Source organism: Entelurus aequoreus, linkage group LG19 (genome assembly GCF_033978785.1).
Source record: "Entelurus aequoreus isolate RoL-2023_Sb linkage group LG19, RoL_Eaeq_v1.1, whole genome shotgun sequence".
NCBI lineage: Eukaryota > Metazoa > Chordata > Actinopteri > Syngnathiformes > Syngnathidae > Entelurus > Entelurus aequoreus.
In genome coordinates this window covers 4,103,036-4,127,547 of record NC_084749.1, presented here as the reverse complement: position 1 = coordinate 4,127,547, position 24,512 = coordinate 4,103,036, and the positions used below count along the sequence as shown (strand labels likewise).

Here is a 24,512-nt window from a genome sequence, read left to right as displayed (position 1 = left end):
GTTCCCTGCCAAGCTTAGTGTGGCGATAGCAGCAGCTATTGGGGAATCAAACAAATATGCAAAACGGGGTTGATCTTTTTGGCTTACTGGAAGGACTTAATAAGCATAGGTGACATTCTAGGGTGTTGGCCATAAAACAAACAGTCATTAACCCAGTTTACCAAGCTCTTTCAGAGACATTATTTGCACGATGGATGAATGATGTGTGTGCTCAAACAGTTCACAACTTCACACACATATCTTTGCTCCCGTTTGACTTCTTTAGCTACCATAAATTGTATGTAGTGGTGGCAAAGCTGCCAACCTTAGTTAGGGCCTTTGCAAACTAATAGTGCAAAAACCCTGCATTGGTTGTCTTCAATGTAATGTTAACACATTCCCACAACACGGTTTCCACTTTATGTAATTGATTGTGGCCACCCGTCACTGCAAAATCATAGCCGCCACAACTCGAAAATAAGGGGTTTGACTTGAAAACAAATTAAATTAATATATTGTACTATAGCCTCCAGAAGAAGAAAAGCTGGACCGACAAAACAATATCAATATATATCCCGATAGGCACAATCAATATCAATATAAAATGAGTTTCATAAAATGTTCTATATATATTTATATTTTTTGGTCGGAAGAAACCAGAAATTATGAAGCAAGATGGGTTTCATGAAGTCACTCGCACTTTAGGAACCCAGAAAACAGGAAGTGTCACTGAGCAATGGGAGGGACACGCTAAAAGCCAATCATGTAACAGTATCAAAGTTTGGTTGCGCAGTCTTTCTGTCTCTGCATGGAGTGAGAAGAAAAACTGTGATGTCTTGATATATCAACTCCATAACAGAAACATTGTTTTAATGCAGACGTGTGGTAACATCCTAACACTTCAATGTGTCGGTTTAATGAGTAGCTTCCCAAACTACTCTGTGCAGTGTTTAATAGCTTATACACTACTGTCATCTAGTGTCTCAGATCTGCAACTAACATTGAATCTACTTAATTCTATTACTTTAGCCACGCTCATCCTAGTTGACACCTTCTCCACTGATAAATAGCACCCTTTGTAAATTGGAAATTAATTTACTCTATTTATTGGCAGGCTTAAATAAGTCATAAAAAGTATAAATAATTATTGATATCAATATAAAGAACGTATATCGTGATATAGTTTTCGGCCCATATTGCCAAGCCCTCAGAAGAAGTCACACACAGTCCAACGCTATTTTGAACTTTTATTGCCAATTATAAGACAACAACCGGCTCAATTTCAACAGGTTTTACTTCCCGTTCAAACACTTTGGTCTCCTAGTTCCCCCGGACACACTACAACACTTCCTAATTCCCGGTTAGCAAACATTGGAAAAATTAATATCAAATCAAAACTACACAAACATAAAACATTATAACCAGCACGTTGTTGCAGTATGAATGGCTATATAAAGCTTATTATTTGTGCACTATATTGTCTAGTGACGCACCAAAAATTTGACCGCCAAAACCGGATGTTGTGATGATGTAAACAAGACAAACGGGACTGTCTGGGGCATAGTCAGCATCTCTGCGATGTGGACGTAACTTTAATACATCCCATATATACCTGCGAACAGCGATCTACAAAATGTGCAAATATTAAGAGGACAGTGGTGACTTCTAAGAAGAGAAAGTCCAATTGGAGCAGTAGCGCGAAGCAAGTTTGACGTCATGCTCGCTGCAGCTCGCCTCTTTCGTCAGGAGGCATGGAGGGACAGAAATAGAGTCTACACAAAAACATTACAATCCTAATTTTTTAAATCCATTCAGGTTGTCAGGCAGCAAGGGCACTTTCCAGAAGTCTACCGCAAAATCCGGTGCAGTTAGCTAACAGAGGAATGTAACAGGGATGTAACGAAATAAAAAAAATCATATTACGGTTATTGTCATCAAAATTATCACGTTATCATTTTTATTGTTGAATGTGCTCAATATAGTACTTATACACACACACAGAAATATGTTGACCAAGTCATTGTTTTAAATGACTAAAATAAACAGACAAACTATTAAAAATAACTATTACTATTGCATGTTTTGTTTCTTATATTTCACTGCTGGTGTTTTCCTATTTGGCTCAGCTTGTATTCTTTAAAGTTGGCTTGTACTGGAGCACACAAATATTTATTTAAACGAAGAGTGTGTCTTTTTGTCACATCCAGAACAGAACGTTGGAATACATATATTACAGTTATTCGGCCATCAGCACTTTTCCTCTTTCCGCCATCACTCCATAGAAAGCCAGAAAAATGCTAAATCACCCGAGAGCCAGGGAATTTTGCATTTCGGTCAACTCACAACAACCTGACTTAAGTATAAAGCACTGATTGATTGCTGCATACCAGACATAAAAATAAACCAACTTAAGCTCAAAGACTTGACACTTAGGAACTAACAGAGCAGATTTTTATTATCTCATGAATTTAAAACAAAAAAAGATAAGAGTATTTGCTCTATCATGAGATCCCCCAGTTGATACAGATCTAACACGGTATCATGCCAGTTTTTTTTTGTTTTTTTTCTTCAAATGGTCCGATTGACTGGAGAAAGCCTCAACTGAGGCCCTGGTTGTATGCATTTAATTACTTGGGACTTTCATTAACTACAAAGCAAGCAGTATGGCACCAAGGCTGCACTTTCTCTATCGTTCTCCATCCATGTCTACCAAGCAATACATGCAGCGCAAATCCAGCATGAAGCTAATTAAGAGCTGGAATAAATCCCTTACAACAAAAACATCAGACTAAGACCACAAAACTCTCTTCAGCATGGGCACACTGGCACTTCACACTGCTACACACCACACGTAACAACTAAAGACCAACTCAGAGGAAACTTTTAAGCTAGAGTTGCAATTCTGTTGCTAAAATTACCAACTTTATAATACTATGGTCAGTGGATTAATCAGACAATGTAGCAAAAACAAAACAAAAGAAAAAGACTGAATCACGTAAGTCCAAGTCTAAGTGGACCCCGACTTAAACAAGTTGAAAAACTTATTTGGGTGTTACCATTTAGTGGTCAATTGTACGGAATATGTACTGTACTGAGCAATCTACTAATAAAAGTCTCAATCAATCAATCAATCCAGCTCTATTGTTATGAGACTCTTGGGAACCATTTGTATATTTTCCATAGCCAAAACGTTCCCAAACTAAAAAAGCCAAGTGTCAAAGGTTATTCTTCGTCCTGTCCCTGAAAAATATACAACGATAGCAGCATAAATTCAAGTACTGACTTTTTACTCGTTTGAATGTCAAGATGTTACATTTTGTGCAACATTAGCAAACCTTAAAGGGCCCTTATCATGCACATTGAAGGGGTTTTAAAATAAAACTTAAAGAATACACTATGAATCTCAAAATTGTGTACATGGTACATCTGGAATAGTTTCCCCTTGGCCATATAGCTCAATTTGGCAGCCTGCTTCCCCGACTCAAATACTCTATTGCCTCTAGTCAGGCGTCGAGGTTTGGCTCCAGCTCCAGCCACCGCTCAGACCTGCGTAGAGTCACGCAGTTAGGTGCTAATGGCTATCAGCAAAAAGCAAAGAATTGGATATTGGATATGATTGGATGGATTTTAAAGAACCAGACATAGAACTGTGCTTTGTTCAAGAAACAGTTGTCTGTAGCAGCAAGAGCAGAGGAGCAGTGACAGTGAGGTACTGTAGGTCTTTAGCTCCCCAAAAACCAAAATATTTCCATTTCTACCTTCCCTGGGTTTGTATACCAACCAGTATATAAGCAGCAAGTTGGCATAAATGTACTTCCTAAAGTTGTGACGCGAGAAATTTAAGATATCTCATGAAGTTCTCAGACCCGATCAACCATTCATGAGATTTAAAATCAGTAAAAAAAAAGAGACCAGGATAAGCTAAAAACTCCATGACCTATATGATATGGCACTTTCACATCACATAGAACAAGTGTACAGCTTTCTAAACTTACACATAAGAATGAAAAGTTGAGAGTGTAGGAAACGTTTACTTCAGTTAAAATATGCAATATAGTAATACTAACAGGTAGTCACCTAGCATTGTGACACCAGCATGGGATACGTCCAAGTTATAGATTGGTAGGATACAATACTTGATGGGGCTTTTGAAAGTTCTTCCAAAGATGTGGGCTGCGTAGTACAAAGTAGCCAACTCCTAACTGCTGGTGTTTGTTGTATGCTTCCACGTAATTTTCACTTTAAAGTGCCAGTAGAGTGGAAAAACAAGTTGCTTCCACAAGCTATTATCATATATATATTATTTATACTTCCAAAACTTGCGGATAAATAGATATGATCAAAATAGTATCAATCTCAAGGAGATTCCCAAGCTATTTTGAGAGTTAATGAGAAAGCCAGTTACGTGATCTGTCACGTAGCGTTCGGAACCACAGATTCTTCCCCATCAACAACAATGATAATCAAGCAGACTTTCTGAGAGCCAACGACGACTACTTTGGAAAACATTTTGATCCAGAACCTTACATTTTTGAGCCTGAAAACAAAGAGGATGAGCAATAAGTTTTAGAAGCCGAGAGCTAGGAAGTCACTAGGTTTGTCTTCAGACAATTGAGGCTCAAAAAGAGCCTGGAAAGTGGACAAGTATTGTCTGCCAGGGGAACAATATTAACTGCAATAGGTTCCATCAAATGTTTGGTGTTAAGTTTCAAACTGAAATCTTTGGATGCCTTTTAGGGTTGCCACAAGCATTACATCGCATACTGCCTCTCCGTCCAATGAGGCTGAGAGCAAACATAACTGCAGCAAGCGTGTGCCAATTCAAGACGACAAACAATAACTGAAATTATGGGTCTGACGGTTATTGTAGTTTTTACACCACAGGCAAAATATCAACCTATTAAAATGTACAGTAATGCCTGCTTGACAGGATCTTGTTTATTGGCACACTATGCAAATAAAACCGCAACTTGCCGCATCCTCAGCATGACCACATGTTTGCAAACTGCTGGAGTCTTTGTTCCTGTAATTTGAACGAGAAAATGACCACTAATTGAAGGCTGTAGTGTCAGTTTTAGAGGTGCTTTCACACGTTGATGCATTTACAGTTCAAAGAAAACAGGATTACAAGGTACATTGTCTGTTTTCAAGGAATAGTTTCACGCTTTGTTTCCTTTCAACTTGTGGAAATAAACTTCCGCCATCCTAGTCACTGCCGTTGTGTCCTTGGGAAAGACACTACACCCACCTTGATCCCAGTGCCACCACACTGGTGGTTGTATAAATTTCAATGAATGTTTGTAGCAGGACTTCAACCCCTGATAGAGAGATTTCAATGGGATTTTATTGGGTAATATAGGGTAAAATTGTATAAATGCATGACACAATTAACTTTTTTATTTGGATTGAACATTTGTTAAATACAATTTAAAAGTTAATTTAAACTATCTTGAACATTGGACAAATAGCATGTTTCCCTCTCCCACCCCACTTCCTAAAATTAGACTATACCATTAAATATAACTGAAATCCTTAAAAAATAAATTGTATTTATTTATTTTTTTTACATCCAACTACTACAACTCCTGTAATTAATTATGGAATGACCAGGCTTAGAGTACATCCATTCAGTTGTTTAAAGAGGAACTGCACTTTTTGGGGATTTTTGCTTATCCTTCACAATCATTATGAGAGGCAAGAAGACAAAAGGTTGTCTTTTCCTTTGCATTCTAACATTTAAAATCATCTCAATTCTACCTCTAAATCACTTTAAAAATGCATTCAAAAACCGTCAATACTTAAAGGCCTACTGAAAGCCACTACTACCGACCACGCAGTCTGATAGTTTATATATCAATGATGAAATCTTAACATTGCAACACATGCCAATACGGCCGGGTTAACTTATAAAGTGCAATTTTAAATTTCCCGCTAAACTTCCGGTTGAAAACGTCTTTGGATGATGACGTATGCGTGTGACGTAACCAGTGAAACAGAAGTATCGGTACTCCATTGAATATAATACAAAATAGCTGTGTTTTCATCTCATAATCCCACAGTATTCTGGACATCTGTGTTGGTGAATCTTTTGCAATTTGTTTAATGAACAATGAAGACTGCAAAGAGGAAAGTTGTAGGTGGGATCGGTGTATTAGCGGCAGACTACAGCAACACAACCAGGAAGACTTTGACTCGGATAGCAGACGCGCTAGTCGACGCTAGCCACCGACCGCACGGATGATCGTGGTGAAGTCCTTCGTCCTTCCGTCGATCGCTGGAACGCAGGTGAGCACGGGTGTTGATGAGCAGATGAGGGCTGGCTGGCAGAGGTGGAGCGCTAATGTTTTTATCATAGCTCTGTGAGGTCCCGTTATACTAAGTTAGCTTCAATGCCGTCGTTAGCAACAGCATTTTTAAGCTTCGCCAAGCTGGAAAGCATTAACCGTGTATTTACAGGTCCATGGTTTAATAGTATTGTTGATCTTCTGTCTATCCTTCCAGTCAGGGATTTATTTATTTTGTTTCTATATGCAGTTAAGCACGATGATATCACGTTAGCTCCGTAGCTAAGTTAGATTCAATGGCGTCGTTAGCAACAGCATTTTTAAGCTTCGCCAGGCTGGAAAGCATTAACCGTGTATTTACATGTCCCTGGTTTAATAGTATTGTTGATCTTCTGTCTATCCTTCCAGTCAGGGATTTATTTATTTTGTTTCTATATGCAGTTAGCACGATGCTATCACGTTAGCTCCGTAGCTAAAGTGTTTCGTCGATGTATTGTCGTGGAGATAAAAGTCACTGTGAATGTCCATTTCGCGTGCTCGACTCTCATTTTCAAGAGGATATAGTATCCCAGGTGGTTTAAAATACAAATCCGTGATCCACAATAGAAAAAGGAGAGCGTGTGGAATCCAATGAGCCAGCTTGTACCTAAGTTACGGTCAGAGCGAAAAAAGATATGTCTTGCACTGCATTCTAGTCCTTAACTCTAACGTTCCTCATCCACGAATCTTTCATCCTCGCTCAAATGAATGGGGTAATCGTCACTTTCTCGGTCCGAATCGCTCTAGCTGCATTGAAAATAAAAGGAAAATATGAGGAGGCTATCAACTGACTACGTCACGCTACTTCCGGTAGGGGCAAGGCTTTTTTTTTTTTTTAATCAGATACCAAAAGTTGCGATCTTTATCGTCGTTCTCTACTAAATCCTTTCAGCAAAAATATGGCAATATCGCGAAATGATCAAGTATGACACATAGAATGGATCTGCTATCCCCGTTTAAATAAAAAAAATTCATTTCAGTAGGCCTTTAAATTGTTCTGTAACCTGTATAGGAACATTGGCTCAGCTGGGCGATATGGCCTTTTTTTAATATCTCGATATTTTTAGGCCATATCGCGATACACGATATATATCTCGATATTTTGCCTTAGCCTTGAATTAACACTTGATGCATATAATCACAGCAGTATGATAATTCAATGTGTCTACATTAAAACATTCTTCTTCATACTTCATTAATATATGCTCATTTTAAACTTTCATGCAGAGAGGGAAATCACAACTAAGTCAATTTAGCAAAAGTGTATTTATTAAACAGTTATTAAGCAGGCAAGATTGTCAGAGACATTTTAAAACAAGCTATTAGTGCACTTTTGTGCATGATGTCACTAAGATGACATATCAAAACAACACTAAATTTAAGTGCACTTTTTGTACAGAACGCCACTACAATAGTTTAAAACAAATAAAGTGCACTTCTGTGCATGATGTCACACAAGATATTTCAATAAGTGTCAAATAAAAATGAGCTGCATAATAGGAAATCAAATTGTGTACGTCCTTCACTATTTGGTAGGTTCCTGCGGACGTTATCTCCTTATGTCGTGGACTATTATTTTCATACGTTGTTGATGTGGAAATGGTTGCCTCGGCATTTCGTTGGTGTGGCACCAAACGGAGATGTTGACATGCGAAGTTTCAAACACTCTTCATTCTCTAACGGGTGACTTTTCAAATGATGCTACATATTAGCTCTAATGCTACTTTTTGTAGAAACACTTTTGCCCCACACTTGACAAATTACGGTTGTCTGTTCGACATCTTCCCACTTGAAGCCAAACCACCGCCAGACGATGGACCCCCTGCTGTTTTTCTTGGGAATTGATTCTTCCTTCATTTGTTACCAGATTGGCACCTTCTTTCTCTCGTATTACCACTCGCACCACAGCTAACTTTAGCCATGCTGCTACCTCTCTGCTCAGCGAGGGTGTATACGTATGTGACGTACGTAAAAGGTGCGCTTGTTTATGTCTCTGTGAGAAGGAGAGACAAGAAAGAGTGAGAAACGCCTGTAGTGTAATGCCTGCAGCTAAAAGCAACTGTGTAAACTCGAATATCACGATATGGTCATTTTCTATATCGCACAGAGACAAACCCGCGATATATCCAGTATGTCGATATATCGCCCAGCCTTAATTTATATAATAGTTTAAGATGTAAACTTTTACGGCCAGTAGTGTGTGAATAATAGATTATATACAGTATATCCATTTATACAATATATTATTTAAGTTAGTTTTCATGTAAAAAAACAAACAACAACAAAAACCTCAATATTAAAGGCGTGGCGGCTTTTATTTTGCTGTGGCGATGTGCCACAATCCATTACATGTAAGGGAAACCTTGTTATATGATAAGAGACTACAAACTGGCCACAGTATGAAACTCAAGATTAAACAAAGTGTGCTGTCAAACAATGTTTTAGCAGTAGCACCACAGTTTTGTTTTAGATTTGCAAAAGACTTCAGTCAAACCCTGCAATACCTCAATAGCGTGAGAACAGTGTCCTCTACACTGGACATTTTGGGGGGGTGTATTTGTCAAAATTATACATTTTGGGGGGGAAAGAGCAAAACACAAAATTCCACTGCAGAAAACAGTGGTTCTCTGGAGGACCTGACAGATTCCACTGCCAGTGCCATGTTAAGGACTATAATAGGGACCTATTGCAAAAAAAAGCTAGTCAAAGATCCTCTCTTTAAGAAAAGAATGCAAGATGTTTTTTGGAAACTGATGCTAAAATGTCTGTTGTTTCTAAGTGTTGAACTGAAACTGCAGGTTGGTCTGATTGCCCGGGTCACCAGTTGAGTACTTAGCACAGATCTTATAGGATTTTGTGAAGCTCATGATCGCACCAGTTCAACCAACCCCTGCAAACGTGTGGCCTCGCAAACTCCAAACTTCCTAAGACAATTAAAGGCAACCCACCATCCACTGTTATGTTTGTTTTCTGTGTAGACAAACCAGGAACAACAACAACATCAACTCTTTATTGCTCAGATGGCATAACTTGTATTTTCTCGTAGCTCAGACTCTTTAACATCCTGTCAACAGTACAACAAAAATAACTGATATACAGTAAACGGCGCCACAAAGTTCTCAATGATAGCAATTGTTGGCGCATACACAAAAGTTTACAATCAATGAGCAGTTTTCAACTGTAAAACATACGCAGAGAATGCCTGTAACCTGTGGATAACAGCACAGTGGCCAACAAGGGAGTCTTTGGTGGTGTTTGCTTTTATAAAACAGTAATCTGACAAATGGGTTCAGTCTACCATAATTTCTGGATGATACCACTTTTTCCCCACACTTTGGACCCTGTGCTTTATACAATACTGCAGATAATTCATTGGATGTTTCCAAGTTCACGAGCGTGTTATGCGGCCATTAAATTTAGCCCCGTCACATCAGACCAATGAAATTGCCAAACGGGTCACTGCTGTTCACATTAAATCAAACATACTCTCAATCATTCAGTCAGCCATTTGGCACGTTATGGACTCACCCTTGTCATGGATAAGAAACAGGTTGCACAAGACACAGCCCCAAAGCCGGAGACAATCGACCCGACCATTAAAAAAAGAAAACAGCCATCACACAGAACTGAAATCCTCCACCACTATCAAGCCCCAATTTTTGTGTTTACCAAATAATGTACACGATTGAGGAAATACAACATATTTTGTTATATTTGTTGAAATCCTGTGCTTTTTGAGGTTACGGTTACAAAAAAACAAATTAAGGGGAACTGCACTTTGTTGAGGGAATTGTACATTTTACTCACTATTTATATGTAAGACAAGAACACATGTTTTTCTTTTTCTATGCATTCTTACTTGTAAATGAATGCTAGCTAAAGTCAGCTAACGATGGAAGCACTGGTATTCGCTCTATTCCACCTATAAAGCGTGATAAAAACATTCAAAAATCTTGAACACTGTAAATATGTAATATAGTAACAGGCAAATTCATAATAACATGTAATATTTCCATATTTTGCTCATTTGAAGCATACATCAGCGTATTAATTTTACAAACGTATCACAGCGTTCGCTAATTCCTTCAACAACACTACTGATCATGCAGACTTAATGAAAGACAACAATGACTACTTTGAAACAAATGATGATACAGAACCTTATATTTGTGAGCCTGAAAAAAAGGACGATGAGTTTTAGAAGCTGTGTGAAACACTAAGCATTATGTAGCAGTGCTAAGTGCTAAACAAGATATACAAACTACGAACATAATAAAATAATCACTTATCAGTCGGCATTGTGTACAATGTCTGCTCCCACTGGGATGCAGACTGATGGGACGTTTGTATCTTCCCGTTTGGATGAAGAATTATTCAGAATCCTCACGTGGGTTAAAAACAAAGGTTGCCGAAAACGAGCGTCTTTGTGTCTTTCTCGCCATCTCCGTATCTCAATTGAATGGCAAAGTTGACCAACTTTCCGGTTTACGGCCACATCCTTCTACTATACAGCTGAGAGGCATGATTTAGAATCTAGAATAACTTTCACCAGCTCAGAGGTGATGCAGCAGCAGCTCAATATGTCAACAGCTGCATAAGCTAGTTATCTCTGTGCAGTGCGGCTAAAAGTAGTGCTTATAATAACGATATTGCTAAAAGTTGGTTAATTTTCAGGTCACGAGATGTAAATAGAGTATTGTTGGCGGTTTTGGGATTTTTTTTTTAGAGGGCTTTATGGGCGCAATAGTGTACACCTTTTGGCCTAGTGTTTTTCAACCTTTTTTGAGCCAAGGCACATTTTTTGCATTGAAAAAAATCCAAAGGCACACCACCAGCAGAAATCATTAAAATATAAAACTCGATATTGACAATAAAAAGTCGTTGGATATGACTTTAAAGCATAACCAAGCATGCATCAATATAGCTCTTGTCTCAAAGTAGGTGTACTGTCACCTAGGGCTGCAACAATTAATCGATTAAAATCGATTATAAGAATAGTTGGCGATTAATTTAGTCATCGATTCGTTGGATCTATGCTATGCGCGTGGGCAATTATTATTATTTTTAATAAACCTTTATTTATAAACTGCAACATTTACAAACAGCTGAGAAACAATAATCAAAAGAAGTATGGTGCCAGTATGCTGTTTTTTTTAAAATAAAATACTGGAAAGGATAGAAATGTAGTTTGTCTCTTTTATCCGATTATTAACCGATTAATCGAAGTAATAATCGACAGATTAATCGATTATCAAATTAGTTGTTAGTTGCAGCCCTACTGTCACCACCTGTCACATCACGCCCTGACTTATTTGGAGTTTTTTTTGCTGTTTTCCTGTGTGTAGTGTAGGGCTGCAACTAACAACTAATCGATTAATCTGTCGATTATTACTTCGATTAATAATCGGATAAAAGAGACAAACTACATTTCTATCCTTTCCAGTATTTTATTGAAAAAAAAACAGCATACTGGCACCATACTTATTTTGATTATTGTTTCTCAGCTGTTTGTAAATGTTGAAGTTTATAAATAAAGGTTTATTAAAATTAAAATAAAATAAATAAAAAAGTAGCCTCTACGCATGCGCATAGCATAGATCCAACGAATCGATGACTAATTTAATCGCCAACTATTTTTATAATCGATTAGCTGTTGCAGCCCTAGGGTAGTGTTTTACTCCTTGTCTTGCGCTCCTATTTGGTGGCTTTTCCTGTTTTGTTGGTATTTCCCTGTAGCAGTTTCATGTCTTCCTTTAAGCGCTATTCCCCGCACCGGCTTTGTTTTAGCAAACAAGAATATTTCAGTTGTTTTCATCCTTCTTTGTGGGGACATTGTTGATCGTCATGTCATGTACAGATGTACTTTGTGGACGCCGTCTGCTCCACACGCTGTAAGTCTTTGCTGTCGTCCAGCATTGTGTTTTTCGTCACTTTGTCGCCAGTTCAGTTGTAGTTTCGTTCTGCTTAGCCTTCCCTGAGCTTCAATCCCTTTTTTTAGGGGCACTCACCTTTTGTTTATTTTTCAGTTTAAGCATTAGATACCTTTTTACCCGCACGCTGCCTCCCGCTGTCGTCTGCATATTGTGATCACGACAAAGAAAATAGCTACCTGCTGCCACCTACTGATATGGAAGAGTATTACACGGTTACTCTGCCGAGCTCTAGACAGCACCGACACTCAACAACGGCACTTTATTTACCGATTATAATTACTGGATGGCAAAAAATATTTTTAACCGAAATAGGTGAAATGACATCATCCCCCACGGCACACTGGTGTGCCGCGGCACAGTGGTTGCTATCACGTTAGCTCCGTAGCTAAAGTGTTTCGTCGATGTATTGTTGTGGAGATAAAAGTCACTGTGAATGTCCATTTCGCGTGCTCGACTCTCATTTTCAAGAGGATATAGTATCTGAGGTGGTTTAAAATACAAATCCGTGATCCACAATAGAAAAAGGAGAGCGTGTGGAATCCAATGAGCCAGCTTGTACCTAAGTTACGGTCAGAGCGAAAAAAGATATGTCTTGCACTGCATTCTAGTCCTTAACTCTAACGTTCCTCATCCACGAATCTTTCATCCTCGCTCAAATGAATGGGGTAATCGTCACTTTCTCGGTCCGAATCGCTCTAGCTGCATTGAAAATAAAAGGAAAATATGACTAAATAATTTAGTTGACTAAATAATTTAGTCACCTCGTGCTAGCCGTATTTTAGGCATACAAAAAATGAATACATATGTGTTCTAATGAATACATTCAAGCACGTAAGGCTGCAACATTCCAGAAAAATCCTACAGGGACAGCTCGTCCCTTCTCATGAAAAAGCCTCACGAAGATGATGGAAGTTCTTACCCAGCAGAAGAAGCTTCAGCTCCCGTCTCGCGTCTCTTTTGTCCCGCCGGAGTTGCTTTTCGATCTCGGAGTTGATCCTTTTGGACTCCTTCGCCTCTTCACTCAGGCAACAAGCCATCATGGAGTCAAGAGTCATCCCCGCATCAGACACACAAAGAAGTCCGCCTGACAGACTATTATTATCGAGTCAAGCTCACAAGTGGCTGCAAATGAAATCCTGTTTTTTTTTTTTTTGGAGCGCCCCTGCAAGTAAGAATGAGTTTTCTACTTTGCTGAGGAATATTTGACAGCGACGAGACTTGGCGTCCAATGCAAATGATCGGTTTGCAAAGCTTAGAGAAAAAAGAAAAAATGCCAAAAAGTGGAAAAGATCCCTGCCATGGCAAAAAAGGAGCTAGCGTGTTCCCTGCAAGCTGCTAACGTGGAGGGAGGTGGGGGTGTCAAAACTGGATTCCTGGTGTGACTTTTCATCCAATCCCCGCCACGAAGCTTAGCCAAGAAAAGGGCAGCTTTTTAACCTACTGGAGCCTTGAATGGACCACTAGCTACTGGAGTCCCGGAGACAGCGCGACGCCGCCGGCCACGTTTGTTCCGAGCCTCCTGCAAAGCGAGCCGCCCGCGCACTGGTAGCAACAAGCCATCTACCCGCACTCACACGTCGACGAGCTCCCCGGCGTCACACGGTGACAAGCATTGCATTTGACAAGCGCACAAGAGACCGAGGCGCCCCCGGGAGAGGGGAGGGAAGGCGGGGCAGGAGGGCAGGAGGGGGGTGGACAGGGATGGCTAAAATGGACAGGATAACTGTTAGCTTAGCTTAGCTTAGCTTAGTTAGCCATCCCCTGCAATTGCAGCTAAAAAGCACAAACTGACATAGGAACGTCATTTTCCCGAGCAAGTTCGTTTCTCCAAATAACCCTTAAATCGTCAAATAGGCACTTTAGAACCAGAACAAGTCATCGCTCCTGATGTTTTTTTCCCCCCTTATGGAATTGCGCTCCTCGTCCTGCCTGCCTGGAGTGGCGCTGCCCCATGACGTCACACGGCATTTTTTTTAACTGAGTGACAGCTGGGCGGGCGAATGGAACTACAGTTTCCGGGCGTGGGAAGGCGGGGCTTAGTTGCGAGTTTGACGACGTTGCAAGTTTGTCTGAGGAGGACGTCTTCCTTGTGGGGGCGTGCACGGCGGCCACGCCCACCTGCTGTCGCTCACGCGCTGAACAAGGGGCGGGAGAAGCACGGGAGAACATCAAAACACGCGGGGGCCATTTTGATATTTTTATTTACACAAACAATGTCGAGTTTTTCACCTTTAGAGTTCCCCTCAAGGACTAAATTTAAAAGTAAGTCAAATATTATGTTCAATCTCTCGATCAACTTCCGGTCTATCTGTCAATATAAGGTTTTTTTATGTTTCATGCCCTTCTTGTCAAAACCCTGATTTTTTTATGGCAAAAAAACACAAATTATGCAGTATTTTACCCCAGAAAAATATTTAGAGTGAAATATTTGATGTGAAGTAATTGGAGCTTAAACAGGTCAATAATTCATCATGATTTTTTGAGCAATGACAGGTTTTTTTGTTATTTTTTGGGGCGCACTAAAATTATTGGGGATCCAAAAAGGCCCCACTCATGAAAATGTTGAAAAACAAGTCATACATTTTACATTTAAGTCATCAGGATTGTCCAAATGTTTTCCATGAAAAAAGATTAGAGCACGCGGGGTTTGATTGATTGATTGAGACTTTTATTAGTAGGTCGCACAGTGAAGTACATATTCCGTACAATTGACCACTAAATGGTAACACCCGAATAAGTTTTTCAACTTGTTTAAGTCGGGGTCCACTTAAATTGATTCATGATACAGATATATACTATCATATATACTATCATCATAATACAGTCATCACACAAGATAATCACATTGAATTATTTACATTATTTACAATCAGGGGTGTGGAGGTGGGGGGGGGGGGGGGGTATGGACATCAAGTAGTGGACATAGAGAGAGAGAGAGAGAGAGAGAGAGAGAGAGATCAGAAGGCAAAAGAAAAAGTATCTGCATTTGATTGTTTACATTTGATTATTAGCAATCCGGGGAGGGTGTTAGTTTAGGGTTGTAGCTGCCTGGAGGTAAACTTTTATTGCGGTTTTGAAGGAGGATAGAGATGCCCTTTCTTTTATACCTGTTGGGAGCGCATTCCACCATTTTGATATTTGATATGTTTGGTTTTTTTACTTTTCGGGCTGCTCAAGTTTGGTCCTGAGGACCCGTAAGGGTCTCAGTCATAAAAAAGTAAAAAATAAGTCATGTAAAAATTTATTTTTTAGTCAAGGCTTAACTTTCTAGATCAACTTCAGGTCTATCTGTCGAAAAAAAAAAAGTTTCATGACCTTTTAGTCAAAATCGTGTTTTTATGGTAAAAACACCAAAATCCAACATTTTCCTCCAAAAAACTATTCAAATTGGAATATTTGAGGTGAAGTAATTGGAGCCTTAAACGGGTCAATTATTACTCACATTCATTATACTTTTAGAGCTATGACAGTTTTAAAAAAAAGTCCCACTAAAGTTCTTTGGGATCCAAATGGGTCCCACTCATAAAAATGTTTTTAAAAAGTCATTTGTTCATGTTTTTGTTGTTTGTTTTATGGAAAACGTTTTTGTTTGGCAAATACACAAAATATGCAACATTTTCCCCCCAAAATATTTCAAAGTGGAAAATTTGATGCGCAATAATTGGAACCTTGAATAGATCAACAATTTGTTGATTTTGATTCATTATTATTTTTTGAGGAATGACGGCTTTAAAGAAAAAACAGCCTGCAAAATTGCAACTTTTTCTCGTTACATTTCACCTGTTTGCTCTTTTTTTCCACTATTTTAACAGTATTTATGGATTGTGCCGCGGGCCGTTAGAAAATTATCTGCAGGCCACACTTTGGACACACCTGAGCTAAACTAAACCTGTCATTTCAGTCCAACAGGTAACGCAATAATTCATTACATTTGTACTTCACCAAATACATAAAATACTCATAATGCAAACACAATACTTTGGACTGGTCAAAGATCATCTATACCAACGGCTCTCAACTACTTCCACTGTGGGACCCACAAAGACAGTCACCACACACAGTGAAATATTTCAAGAATGTACTTCATAATCATTTCAATCATTATAATTTACAGCTAATAAAAACCCAAATTTCGGTGTCTTGTGAGATTTGAAAAGTTGTAAACTACCAGTTTATGAATGAACTGCAAAAACTTCCCAAGCCTTTTTTTGTTTTAAACCTCAAGTCAAAATACTTAAAAAAAATTAAAAAAAAAATACATTTGTTTATTGGATTTTCAACACATACAGTCCAAAAAAATACAATTAGACACGTGTGAAATGTTCTTTTTTTCTGAACTCAAAACACTTTTATAATATTTTAAAGAAAGTCAGTATATTTTACTATAAAATACTACCAGAATTTTACTGTAAAATTAATAGGGATATACATTTTCAGTTTACAGTAATCTATGGATTTTTTGAATTTTTTTTTTACCGTGCACCGTAAAAAAAAGTCAGATTTTATGGTAAAAAAAAACCTGGCAGCTGAGTCGTCAGAATTTTACTGTAAAATTAACAGTGGTGTCAATTTTCAATTTACAGTAATCAGTGTTTTTTATGACAGTGCATTGTTAGTAGTTTTTACGGTAAAAACTGGCAGCTCAGACACCAGAATTGTATTGTAAGAACCAAAAGTGGTATCATTTTTCTATTTACCGTAATGCACTGTAAAAACTACTGTAGATTTTACGGTAAAAAATAATCGTCTGCTGAGTCGGCAAAATTTTACTGTAAAATTAACAGTGGTGTCAATTTTCAATATACAGTAATCTACAGATGTTTTTTTCCAAGCGCACTAGTAAAATATCTGTGGATTTTAATATTTTTAAAAAACGGCAGTTCATCACCAGAATTGTACTGTAAAAATAAAAATGGTATAATTTTTTTCAGTTACAGTAATGCACTGTAAAAACCACGTCTGTAGATTTTACAAAAAAAATTGTCGTAAAAATAACAGTGGTATGTATCTTCAATTTACAGTAAACACTGTTATTTATGACAGTGCATTGTAAAAAAAAAAAAAATTGCAGTTCAGTCACAGATTTTTACTGTAAAAATAAAAATGGTATCATTTTTTCATTAACACTATTACACTGTAAAAACTACATCTGTAGATTAAAAACAAAACAAAACACTGGCACCTCAGTCACCAGAATTTTATAGTAAGAATAAAAGTGGTATCATTTTTCCAATTACCGTAATTCACTGTGAAAACGACTGTAGATTTTACGGTAAAAAATTGGCTGCTGAGTCGGCAAAATTGTACAGTAATATTTACAGAACATTTTACAAATGTATGATATTCTCACTTCTAGAAATGTGTGAGTAGGAATGATTCACAACTGATAATGGGTTCTCACCGTTGACCGAAAAGAGGCGTTGAAAACACTCCACCCGTTGGCCGAGGCCACATCTCCACCAAGCAGAGACAGTGGAAGATCTCTGATCAACACCACTGCTGGCTTGGAAAATGATCTCCCAGCCTAAATAACAGAAGCACCTGTTGTTTTTAAGGCGCTACCGCAGAAAAGCTAGTCAAAGATCCTCTATTTGACACAAGAACTCTGCTGTTTTAAGGGCCTACTTGGGGAAACCTTGTCAAAGATCCTGTATTTGATGAGAGTGCTCTTTTCTTTTTAAGGACCTACTGAGAAACGCCAGTCAAAGATCCCATATGTGACAGGTGTACTTCTTTCAAAAACATGATCAAAGATCCTGTATTTGAGAGAACACCATTCCAAACCTCATGAGCCACTTGTGTTTTCCTTTCATTTCCGCAAAAAGAATGGACGCTGCGTGCTTTGAATTGGAAAAAGTGACCAAATTAAATTAGGTGCGTTCCGATCTGATACCGATATCCGATATTGGTGCATTATCCGGAAAAATGATATCGGATTGCATTTAAAATCTCCGATGCAAGCTGGGGTGAGACATCCAATAAGCACACGAGGTTGGTCTTTTTTTCTATTTTAGCCAAGTCATTTACAAAAAGGTAAAAATGGCTACTAGGAGCTGGCAGCTACACAACAGCTAAGCGCACGATAGCAAGACCTACGCAAAAATGTCCTTATTGACCGTCTAAAAACAGCACATTGGTCAACATAAACAAGTATCAAATATTTATAGTTGCATATTACTCACACATACTGGATGTTTCCTAAAACGCTATGTAACAAAGGTGTCCGCATCATTCAATTTACTTCATGAATTTTTGCAGCCTTTAGGTGTCGACAAAGACAGATTACCACTCCACTTCAGCTTAAAGACAGCATAATGATAGTGTTCTTCATACCTACCATTGTTCTTGGAGTAGTTTCACTCGAGCTAACCTTTTCTAACATTCCACACTACAAAATAATGAAAATATGAACAGTGATATCACATCAGGTTAATATCGGTATCGTATCGAAAGTAAAAAACAAAGTCGTATTGGGATTGTAGGAAAGGTAACATAACAGATATAGGCGCATTAATAGGCTCCATTAGGGAACAGGTGACAATGTTCAAAATGACAAAGGTACAACATTTCTTAATGGTTGAATAAATATTGATGAAATCCACGCCCCACTGAACAAACTTGTGTTCTTCTGTGAAGAAAACAATATTTCTGACGCCAAGTGTTGCCATGGGACTGAAGAGCAGCGTGTTTAATGAGGAGACGTGTGCGGGGAATAAAGCGCTAAAAAGTGGTATCCAAGTTAGTCCAAGTCCTTCCTTGCGCAAATATTGACAGTATCAGTCGGAATATCCAGTTAGGGCAGAAGAGAAAGTGACATGATTGCCTCTTAATGTTTATTTAAGTGGACCCCGACTTAAACAAGTTGAAAAACTTATTCGGGTGTTACCATTTAGTGGTCAATTGTACGGAATATGTACTTCACTGTGCAACCTACTAATAAAAGTCTCAATCAATCAATCAATCAATGTACTAACGAGCTATTATTTATTATGACTTACTTCATGTTTTTTGTTTACACAGTCTATCAGGTCTAATTGCTTGTGTGCTAATTAGAGAGGATAGTGTTGAACTTAGTGACACCTTGTGGACTTTTACCGTTACTGCAGGCTCACAATAGACGCGCCCACAATGACGTCACAAGTTTCGCTTCATTTTATCATTCTTTTTTGCCCTCCCAGCAAAGATATGAAATCAGCTTTCTTTAAAAGTCAACACATGTGCTAGGAATGTTGCTCATACAACACATCTTGAAGGGAGCAGTAAAAGACACAAACCTGGAAAAACTACCTGGAGTTAGGAAAATGAAATGTACTGTAATATTACAACAAATGTCACGGCAATTAACTGTTATTTCACAGTAAAATACTGTAATGCAATTATTTATACGTTTTGGCTCATTTTAAAATAATAGTGGAATTAAAAAAGTAATAATACTATTAATAATTATTATAATAATAATAATATCATTCATGATAATAGTAATAACAATATTTATAATAATAGTAGTATTGATAATAATAATAACATTGATAAAGACAATAACTATAATAATATTGACAATAATAAACTTAGTAACAATAATAATAATACTGCGAAATATAATAAAGACGATGATAATATTAATGATAACAATATTAATATTGATGATAATAATAATATTATTATTTATGATGATGTAATAATGATGATAACATTGATAGTAATAATAACAATAATATTGATAATATAAATAATGAAAGTAATAATAATAATAACAATATTAACATGGCAACACTAAATGGTCCCTAGTGTGTGAATGTGAGTGTGAAAGTTGTCTGTCTATCTGTGTGGCCCTGTGATGAGGTGGCGACTTGTCCAGGGTGTACCCCGCCTTCCGCCCGAATGCAGCTGAGATAGGCTCCAGCACCCCCCGCGACCCCAAATGGGACAAGCGGTAGAAAATGGATGGATGGATGGAATATTAACATTGATAATAACAATAATGATCATAAAAAATGATAATGACATTTAAAATAATAATAACAACAATAATAGTATTGATAATAACAATAATAATAATGCTAATGAAAATTATAATAATAGTAATAATGATATTAATATTGCTAATAATAACAATAATAATAGTAGTATTGATAATAATAATAAAGATAACAATAATGATAATATTGATAATGATAATAATAGTAGAAATGATAATAATATTAATAATAATACTATTTATAGTCATAATAATAGTCGCAGTAATATTGATAATAACAATTGTAATAATATTGATCATAATAATAATAATAACAATTTTAATATTAATAATATGAACAATAACAATAATAAAGATAATAATAGTATAGTGTTCATTAAAATAGAATAAATCTATGGTCAGGTAGAGATGATGTTTCTTTTATGACTGTGTTCAGATTAATGATTGATCACAGCTGGTTTCCCACAGCAGCCAGTCACAGGGGACAAAGTCTCCTCCCAACACTGTCTCATTGCCACCACCGTTGTGGGGCGGCTGTAAAACAACAACAACAACAAAAAGATCCATTGCGAAATGATAAGCACTTTCCAGAACGCAGTGGGAGGATGAGGAAGATCATTTCCTCCCACGCCCTCTCACATTGTTGTAATTCCCTCTTGCCTTTTTCTTCCCTGGCTTTCCTTTTCTTTTCGGCGCGCCCTCTCTCCCCGCAGAAACCCCAATTGTACTCCCCGCGTGGTGTGAAGGCATCCCTCGAGCCCCTTCTTTAGAGGGAGCAACCCAATACGCGGCTCTCGCTACTTCCTCTCACCTGGTTTCCATGGCGACAGCGAGCTCAGGTGATCTCCGTATGGGAGGCAGAGAGAGTCCAGACAAACTGGTTCCACTGGCAGACACAAAAGAAGGAGTGAAAACATGAAACATCTTGTGAGATTTGTCATAGTTTCATGTGCGCACGCAAGCAAACTATTCTCTTAGATAAATATGCTGTAAAAATACAATAAGTGCATTTGAATACAAACTTATCTCCAAGTAGTGAAAACACTGGCAGACAAGCACTTGGCGACAGAGGCAAGGAAAACACACTAATTGTGTTGTTGTTGATATTGACATGTTACATCACAACTTCTGTCAGCCCTGACCTCACTTCAATGCCATGTCAAGCTACTGATGCAAAATGATTGATTTCAGCTATGAAACTTTCAAACTAAGAGCCTTTTTATTCCGATATACATTGTTAGAAATACTGTGTTCACACAAAAGTGAGCAGCAAGTAGAGGTGTAACTATCGCACTTGAAATGTTGCATGTGTATGTACTTTTATTCGGATACTTCAAAGCAGTGTTTTTCGTGCGGTACAAATCTGGCATGTTTTTTATTGTAAAATCTATGGTCATTGTTTTTACAGTGCATTACTGTAAATTAAAAAACAGTACCACTATTATTTTTCCAGCAAGATTCTGATGCCTGCGCTGCCATTTTTTTTTGCCCTAAAATCCGTGGCCATTGTTTTTACAAGGAATTAACGTAAGTGGAAAAATGGCACCACTTTTATTTCTACAGTAAAATTCTGGCCACAGAGCTGACATTTTCACAGTGCATCACTGTAAATGGAAAAACAGTAACACTTTTTTTAATGGTACCATTTTGGTGACTGAGCTGCCAGATTTTAAATCTATTAAAACTGCAGTCGTTTTGACAGTGCATTACTGTAAATGGCAAAACCGTGCCACTATTATTTTTACAATAACATTTTGACGAATTAGCTGCCTTTTTCTGTTGTTTTTTTATTGTAAAATCTACGGTTATTGTTTTGACAGTGCATTACTGTAAATGGAAAAACAGTAACACTATTATTTTTACAATAACATTTTGGCAACTGAACTGCCAGTTTTTTTTTTTACCGTAAAATCTATGGTCACTGTTTTGACAGTGTATATTGCAAGTATTAAATGGCACCCCTTTTATTTTTACAATAACATTTTGGCACCTGAGCTGCCAATTATCATTATAGTGAGTTACTACTGTAAATGGAAAAACAGTACCACTATTATTTTTACTGTACAATTTTAGCAAATAGGCTGCCATTTTTGTTTTGTTTACTGTAAAATATATGGTCATTGTTTTGACAGTGCATTACTATAAATGGAAAAACAGTACCGCTATTATTTTTTACAATAAAATGTTGGCGACTGAGCAGCCACATTTTTTTTACTGTAAAATCTATGGTCATTGTTTTTATAGTGAGTTACTGTAAATGGAAAAACAGTACCACTGTTACTTTTATTGGAAAATGTGTGTTCATTGTTTTTGCAGTGCAGGTGGAAAAATGGCACCACTTTGATTTTTACAGTAAAATTCAGGCGACTGAGCTGCCAATTTTTGTTTACCGTAACATCAATGGTCCTTTTTTAAAATTTATTTTTTACAGTGCATTACTGTAAATGGGAAAAAAGTATATATAAAATATAATTTTTGCTGTAAAATGTTGGCGACTGAGCAGCCAGTGTTTTACCGTAAATTGTAAAATCTTTGGTGACTGTTTTGACAGTGTATATTGCAAGTATTAAATGGCACCACTTTCATTTCTACAGTAAAATTGTGAAATCTATGGTCATTGTTTTTACAGTGCATTACTGCAAATACAAACTTTTAGAGTACAATTCTGACACCTAAACTGCTATTTTTTTTAACCATAAAACCTATGGTTATGGTTTTTACAGTGCATTACTGTAAATGTGAAAACAGTACAACTGTTATTTTTAGGGTATACTCCTGAGGACTGAGCTGCCATATCGTTCGTTCTGTGGTAAGTGTCAAAATAGGAAACTTCCAGAATCGTCCATCAGCTGCTTTTAAAGTAGCCCTGAACCAGCAGCGTAAAGCATTTTAGGCAGGAATACATCAAACATCGGATTTATTTACTGTCTAAAACATAAACCACTTGGAATGTTCTTGTTTGAAACATTTACAAATAAAATGCATATTAAACAATAAAATGTTTCATTTCAACGTTTTTTGTTTTTTTATCATCTGAAAGCTATAATCAACAAAATCATTAAAAAAAAAGATTCTTTAAAGTATTTCACTCTATGGAATATAAGAGTTACATTTTTATGTCACTACTGAAGTACATTTGCTTTTTAAATATGTTTTAATGAATTCCTTTTATTTCTTCGACAGCTCTTATTTCGAAGGTCTGCATCGCGCGACTTCCGGCGCCGCATGCGGTGAGCTTGCCGCGTGTCGCCGCCCGGAGCGCATTCCACCTGCGGAGCGGAACGGACACCGCCGCACATTCCTGCCGAGGCGCGGCGAGCAGGTTGGCACGTCGTGAGAGAGCGAGAGAGACAAAGAAAGAAAAGAGGTTGTTTTATTTCCCAAATGGACGTCTGAGGACGCGCTGCTTAGCGTACCTGCACTTAGCGTAGCGTACCTGCACTCAGCGTACCTGCACTGGAGTGCGCAGCTGAAGGGAAATGGACCGCGAAAAGGAGCTACTAGAAGCGAGTGTGAAGCCACAGATTTAAGGTAAAGGAAGCTTCTTTTCTTTTCTTTTCATATTTTATTCACCAAAAATTCACGTAAACACACTTTGACAAATAATACTCAATGAAACATGACAATAAATACATCACCAAAACTACACTGTATGTTAATGTCTTTTATTTTGTAATAAAAATAGGAATATGTTCATATTACATATAATAATCTACAAATATATATATATATATATATATATATATATATATTATATATATATATATAAATCAATCAATCAATGTTTATTTATATAGCCCTAAATCACAAGTGTCTCAAAGGGCTATATATATATATATATATATATATATATATATATATATATATATATATATATATATATATATATATATATATATATATATATATATATATATATATATATATATATATATATATCAATCAATCAATGTTTATTTATATAGCCCTAAATCACAAGTGTCTCAAAGGGCTATATATATATATATGTATTAATTATTTAAAATCAAAGGTGATGATTTGTTAAGGCAAAATAAAAAACATAAATGCAAACATGGTGAAATTTGCCGGTGGATACTTCAACATCTTGTTTAGTCCGTTCATGAAACGTGCCTAAAAAAACAAAGTCAATCTTTTTATCAATGTTTTTCTTTTGATTTGATGTTGTATTCACGTAAACACACTTCGACAAATAATCAATCAATCAATCAATGTTTATTTATATAGCCCTAAAAAGCACAGATTCCAAACATTGAAATACTTAGTATAGTTGAAGACTTA

General features: G+C 37.2%; 2 protein-coding genes across 5 annotated transcripts in view; one reads left to right on the top strand and one right to left on the bottom strand.

The window, feature by feature from the left end:
* The window catches only part of LOC133635013 (guanine nucleotide-binding protein G(q) subunit alpha-like), a 58,634-nt gene extending 44,461 nt beyond the window's left edge, over positions 1 to 14,173 (bottom strand). For both annotated transcript variants that reach the window (XM_062027707.1, XM_062027706.1), the window contains exon 1: positions 13,155 to 14,173. In XM_062027707.1, coding sequence (XP_061883691.1) covers positions 13,155 to 13,290 — 136 coding nt within the window. In that variant the 5' untranslated portion in view covers positions 13,291 to 14,173. The remainder of the gene's footprint in view (positions 1 to 13,154) is intronic.
* A 178-nt stretch (positions 14,174 to 14,351) lies between these two features.
* The window catches only part of LOC133635009 (guanine nucleotide-binding protein subunit alpha-11-like), a 55,364-nt gene continuing 45,203 nt past the window's right edge, over positions 14,352 to 24,512 (top strand). For 2 of the 3 annotated variants that reach the window (XM_062027690.1, XM_062027691.1), the window contains exons 1-2: positions 14,353 to 14,497; positions 23,397 to 23,744. The gene's annotated coding sequence lies outside the window, so the exon portion shown is untranslated. Of the gene's footprint in view, positions 14,498 to 23,396; positions 23,745 to 24,512 lie in introns of all 3 variants that reach the window. The other variant, XM_062027692.1, reaches the window with a different exon arrangement.